This window comes from Humulus lupulus, chromosome 2, assembly GCF_963169125.1.
Source record: "Humulus lupulus chromosome 2, drHumLupu1.1, whole genome shotgun sequence".
Taxonomy (NCBI): Eukaryota; Viridiplantae; Streptophyta; class Magnoliopsida; order Rosales; family Cannabaceae; genus Humulus; species Humulus lupulus.
In genome coordinates, this window is record NC_084794.1 from 291352490 (window position 1) to 291359174 (window position 6685).

The window sequence follows — 6685 nt, forward strand, 5'->3', positions numbered from 1 at the left end:
AAAATGCAAAACCACCTAGGAAGCGTGACCCCTAAGCTACCCGGTTTTGCACCCTATAAACCTCTCACCTTTCATTTTCCTAACAGGCATTCCCTAAAGCTACCCATAAAAGCTACCCAAAATTTATCTTGTCCTAAAAATCACATTCCTAGACATGTTCTCAAATAGTCGATATGCTTAGGATCAAAATCTATGCACCAAAAACCAGCCAAAAACAACCTATCGTGACGACTAAGAAAGATGTTTACCTAACAGAAAACGGAAAGATCAAAACATGCAACAGGCAGAGGACTTACAGTGTATTTTTCATGTGAAAGTCGCAAAAAGCGTAGGAATCAGAGTCCTGGTGGAGTCTTTAAAGCTGGACTGGTGAAGAAACTCTTATGGCGAAAGCGTAGGGATCTCTGGGATGATAACCGGAAGAAGAGAAACTTCTGAGACTAAAAATGAGAGTAAATGAGGAAAAAAATTCAAATGAAGGGTGGCTAATACGGAAGATGGCCAACCTTATATATACGTAAGAGGCATAAGGAAACGAGGACCGTTCGATCAAATTAATGCGAGATACGAGGGTCATAACTCGAGAGGTGAAACGACGGCCGAAAGCAGGCTAGGCCATTTAATGCAATTCTCGAAAACTGAACAGTCGCCAACCACGGCACACCACGTGTCCGATACCCACACAGTGGGCGGGACATGAAGAGTCGAAAGGGAAACATAAAAGCCCCCACTGTGAAGATCACAGATGACTTCATGAGTCACGAGCAGGGGCTTGGTGGGCAAATGTATGCCCTAAATATTCGCGCATATTGGCGAGCTAGAAAAGGGCCTAATTCGATCTGCCACGTGTAAATCGTCCACCCGGAGCTATTTGTTACGGACCTCCATATATCCAGCCCGAGCTGATTAGAGAGTTAACTACTCCTCGGAGGCATCGTGTCAGCAATATGAGTGTCACGAGCTGGAGCCACATTAAGCTTGTGATGCGGTAGAGATCTGACACCCGAATCTTTGTAAAGTTAACCACGCAATATAAACGTGCATATATCAGACATCACGTGTCTATTCTATTCCTGAATTCTCAGACACGCAGTATAAACGTGCATGTTCAGACATCCCACACCTGATTTGGGCCATGCGGTCCATTATCCCTCCTTACCTATTGATTAGACCACACTTCACTGCAATGTTTACGAATTAATCATCAGAGTCACATAAATGACGTGAAGGGTAAAGAGATCACGGGATGACCCCATTGCCAACCCAGATATCTTATTCCTATAAATACCAAGCCCCTGGGTAGTGCAAGGGTTGTCATATTTTTGTAAAGAAACACTCTGTAAGAAATAGTCAACAGATATCAATAATATCGACTGGTGGACTAGAAAGATTTTAACATTCGAACCACCTAAAAAGAAAGGAGTGACCATCTTCTCATGTTATTAGTTTCTCAAATCTGGAATATAATTATTTTCATATTACGGTTCACCAATTTGCACTAATCTATCATATTTATTCGTATAATTACCTGTTGACGAATAACCGAGTTAACAAGACTGATCTACAAATGATCATATATTATGATAAGAATCAAATCTTTATGTCAAACGACAAGTTTATAAAGATAATTAATTATTATCGGTCTTGTCATATATAATCTCTATTATATACAACATCTTTACTATGATGTTTATCCACATCAGTAATCTGAATCTAGATCACTTGCATCCCGTATACTTTGTATACCGCACTAGTAATCATTCATTATAGATTTCATACTTTAATATATTACTGACTATTTTATTCATTATATATAATTTTAATTCTCTCGTACTAATACAAGATTTTATTCTCATGAATAAGGAATTTTATTTATTTTATTATACAATTGATTCAGAAAATAATTATAATATTTAAATATAATAAAAATATTCTTTTATTTAATTCAATAAAATATATTTGCATAAATCGAGAACATCGAAAACCCAGCAAATCACCCCTGCGCTCTGCGGACCGAATCAAAGAAGTGAAAACTTCATCACAAATCAATAATAAATATGGAGAGAGCGGACACCCATCGTAGACCCCTGAATGGGGTAACGTGTCCACATGGATACCCATTAATAAAAAAAACGTACTCCGAAGTAGTTACACAGTCCATAATCAAGTCTACCCAATGCTTTGGAAACCAAAACTTCAGCATTATTCGTCTCAGAAAATCTCATTCAACCAGGTACTCAAGAAAATCTCAGAAATGGTCGAATAAGAGTTTCCTTGTCTCCGAGCCATTTTTACGTAAAAGAGTCAAGAAATCAACAAACAGAAAAAGGAAGAAAAAAAAGTGAATAGAAAATAAAAAGAAAAGGAGAGAAACATAATGGGGCCGTTCAGTAACGTTTTTTTTTTTAAATTAATTTTATGTTTATATAAATAAAAAAGTTAAAATAAAATACAATAAATTGTAAAAACATTTTTTTTATATACTTTTGATATTTTTTTAAACATTTTTCTTTCACTGTCAATTGATCGTTTGTCTTTTCTTCCCAGCCATCGGAGAGTGGCTCGCCACAACCATGGTCATCGACGAACATCTTAAGATTGGTGGCCAAGAATATGTCTGATGTCAAACTTTTTCCACCAACTGTTCAAATGATATCGCTCTGAGATGTAATTCGTGTAGCCAGCAACACCTAGTTACAAGGTTCTTCATGCCCATTTTCCTCTTAAGTTTCCGGCGACAATGGTTTTGACAATTTATTGTGGATAGCGTTTGACAAACGGTGTTTATAAAACCGCCCACACTGCACCGTAATTTGTGGTTTAGAACATTTTACGATGTGGTTGCAATTTATATTTTTGTCAAACTGCGCGGTGCAGTGCAGTTTGTAGTTTTAAATTTTATAAAGTAGACCATATTACATTATTATATATATTAACTTTTTTTATATTATTTTTTTCAATTTTACTACATTTAAAATTAATGCATAAATATTTATATAATATACATAATATCTAGAAAAAATATATAATGTTTCATAGAATGCTAACACATATTCTACTTCAATCTAAAAATATTCCTACTTAATTAAAATAATATTTATTTCTATATTATATTTTTTTTTGTTATTAGTTTGTTATATTTTTATTATTTTGCTTAAAGTTTATTAGTTTGTTGTACATTTAATTATTTTGTTAAACACTCTATGATTATGAGATTGATTATGAATCTTTCTTAATTGTAATATTTAATTGTTAAATTATTTGGCAATAGGTATAAACCGCCCACACTGCACCGCACCACACTGTATTTTTGCGGTGCGGTTTATGTGGTTTGAGATCTATGCGGTATGAGTTGCGGTTTGGAAAATTGTTCAAACCGCATATGCGATGCGGTCCAAAAAATTAAAGAAAAACCGCACCACCCGCACCACGAACACCCCTACAAACTATACGTTTTGTTTTCAAAAACCAAATAAAATTGGTTACAGAACATTGATTTATTTTTAAAATTTTAAAAAACAGAAATATACAAGTGTTTTTTATTTTTGTTATTAAAAAAATATCATTTTGACTCCTTTGTTTTGACCGTTACCTATTTTGACTTTATGTTTTAATGCAAAACAAATCAAAATAGTATCTCGAACTTGATTTCGGTCAAAATAACTTCAAATATAAGATCGTTAAGTAGTCAACAATATGATTGGTTTAAAGAAGTAAAGAATATGGCCAAAAAGCATAGAACGAAATATTATATTTAAAATTATTTTGACTCAAATTTTGTCAAAGATACTATTTTGATTAATTTGGCAAAATATAAAGTTCAAAATATAATTTAACAAAAAAAAAAAAATCTAAACACATATTTAACTAAAACACGAATCAAAATACTATTCTCCCTTGAAAAAATAAAAAATAAAAATTTAGCAAACAAACCCAATTAGTTTTATGCAAGTCCAAAGTAAGCTGCTAACTAAGGCAAACCCCAAGCTAATTAACTAAACTTCTAACCCAACTCAATTTGATTCATCCAACTAATGTGTCAACCCCGTGACCGTAGTCTCATCTCATACACTACATATAATTTTTTATTATAAAAAAAAAAGTCCAATCCAACTCATTAATATCAATAGAACAAGAGAACCCAATCTAATCGATCACGACCGTCCATTCTTCCTACCACAAACGTAAGAAACGAATGGTTCATAAAATGACAAAACGCTTGTGTTGATGAGTTGCTGCATTGTTTGGTAAGTGTTCATAGTGAGACTCTCTCTCTTAAATCTCAAGTCATGCGGGGGTTCAATACAACGAGCGCACCAAACTCTTGTGTCACGTGCCAGACGGCCGGCCTTGAGGCTTGGACTTAAGGTAGTTGAAACGAGAGGCTTTAGCTCTTCATAAGAAAAAAAAATTGGCCAAGCACGTGACTTCTCAGCTACCCTTTTTTTTTTAATTTCTTTCCCATACTTTGGCATTATCACACTATAAATAAGAGTCTGTCACATATTAAATTTCGTACCACTACAACATTTCATATCTTCTTCTCTACTACTACTACTACTATACTACTAGTTGTTGTAGAGTCCTATTACTAAAACTAAACAAATCCCTCTTAGGCAATTCTCATCCGAAACTAAAGGAAAAATGGTTACCGTCGAGGAAGTTCGCAAGGCTCAAAGGGCTGAGGGCCCCGCTACCATCTTGGCCATCGGCACGGCCACTCCGGCCAACTGCATCCTCCAGAGTGAGTACCCGGATTACTACTTCCGCATCACCAACAGCGAGCACAAAACTGAGCTCAAGGAAAAGTTCAAGCGCATGTGTAAGTATTATTTTCAGCATCTTTTTCTTTTCTATGTTGGTATATATCAATTGTTGTGTTGTGTTAGATTCCAGCAAAACAATTGGACGGTTTCGTTTTGTGATTAAGTTCTTGTCTTTTTTATTGCGTGGTCGACCTTAATGAGACGTATAGTTTTGGTAAAATAACGAGTTTTTAACGTTTTGTTCAGGTGATAAATCCATGATTAGAAAGCGTTACATGCACTTAACTGAGGAGATCCTTAAGGAGAATCCAAATCTTTGTGCCTACGAGGCACCATCGTTGGATGCCAGACAAGACATGGTGGTGGTCGAGGTGCCTAAGTTGGGCAAAGAGGCTGCTACCAAGGCCATCAAGGAATGGGGTCAGCCCAAGTCGAAGATCACCCACGTGGTCTTTTGCACCACCAGTGGTGTCGACATGCCTGGAGCTGACTACCAGCTCACCAAGCTATTGGGGCTTCGACCCTCGGTCAAGCGTTTGATGATGTACCAACAAGGATGTTTCGCCGGTGGCACGGTCCTCAGAGTCGCCAAGGACTTGGCCGAGAACAACAAGGGTGCTCGTGTTTTGGTCGTCTGTTCTGAGATCACTGCCGTCACTTTCCGTGGTCCTAACGACACCCACCTCGACAGTCTCGTGGGCCAAGCCCTTTTCGGTGATGGTTCGGCTGCTCTCATCATTGGTGCTGACCCAATTCCAGAGATCGAAAAGCCCATTTTCGAGTTGGTCTCGGCGGCCCAAACAATCCTCCCTGATAGTGATGGTGCCATCGATGGGCATCTACGTGAAGTTGGGCTCACATTTCATCTCCTCAAGGATGTTCCTGGGCTTATTTCGAAGAACATTGAGAAGAGCTTAGTCGAGGCCTTTAAGCCTTTGGGTATCTCTGATTGGAACTCACTTTTCTGGATCGCACACCCTGGTGGCCCAGCTATTTTGGACCAAGTAGAGTCCAAATTGGCCCTCAAGCCCGAGAAACTACGAGCCACTAGACACGTGCTCGGTGAGTATGGTAACATGTCAAGTGCTTGTGTGTTGTTCATTTTGGATGAGATGAGAAGGAAGTGTGCTGAGGATGGGCTCAAGACCACTGGAGAAGGACTCGAATGGGGTGTGTTGTTTGGGTTTGGGCCTGGGCTTACTGTTGAGACCGTTGTGCTTCACAGTGTGGGTATTTAGATATCTAATGGGCTCGATGGGCCCATTGCTGTGCTTTCTTCTTTTCCACTTATTGTTTGTATGCCTGTATTGGTTCTTTTTGTGATTGTTGATTTTGATTCTGTGAGGGAAACCCCACAGTAGTCTTGTCTTCTTAATGGTCTTGTTGCTCACTGTACTTTCACAGCCTAAGGGATTTGTAGCAACTTATTATATAGTGAAGAATAATATGCTCCATTTTTTTGGAGTAAAGTGTCAATTTCATTAATCTTGTTATTTAAATTAAAGTATTACATAACTACATTCCTCATATTTCCTTTATACATTGATGCAATTTCTTCCTCATTTTGTCGCATAAATTTAATTATAAATATTAACATTTTTTTTAAATGGAATATCATTAGCTTTTTTATGTATATTTAAAAAAAATTTGTGCATGTGTTGTTATTATTTATGTTGTCTTTTCTAAAGTAGCCGTTTTCTTCTTAAGCAAAACGTAGCCTATTACTTTTTCTTCAACCAAAAAGTAGGCTATTAAATAACACGCCCAACACAAATTCATTTTCAATATAAGTTTTTTCGCAAATTGATTTTTCAAAAATATATATATTTATGTCAACTTTTATAAAATATAAGTAAAATCTCTGGTACATCACCTGCGGTGCACTTCGGGAAGTAATTTCGGCACAAATTTTTTTTATG

At 36.7% G+C, this 6685-nt stretch overlaps 1 protein-coding gene across 1 annotated transcript; it reads left to right on the plus strand.

Moving 5' to 3' along the window:
• The first annotated feature begins 4503 nt into the window (after positions 1-4503).
• Positions 4504-6247, plus strand: LOC133819765 (chalcone synthase H3). Its single transcript, XM_062253100.1, has 2 exons — positions 4504-4822; positions 5013-6247. The coding sequence occupies exons 1-2, from the start codon at positions 4645-4647 to the stop codon at positions 6002-6004; spliced, it is 1170 nt and encodes a 389-aa protein (XP_062109084.1). The 5' UTR covers positions 4504-4644; the 3' UTR covers positions 6005-6247.
• Positions 6248-6685: the final 438 nt, after the last annotated feature.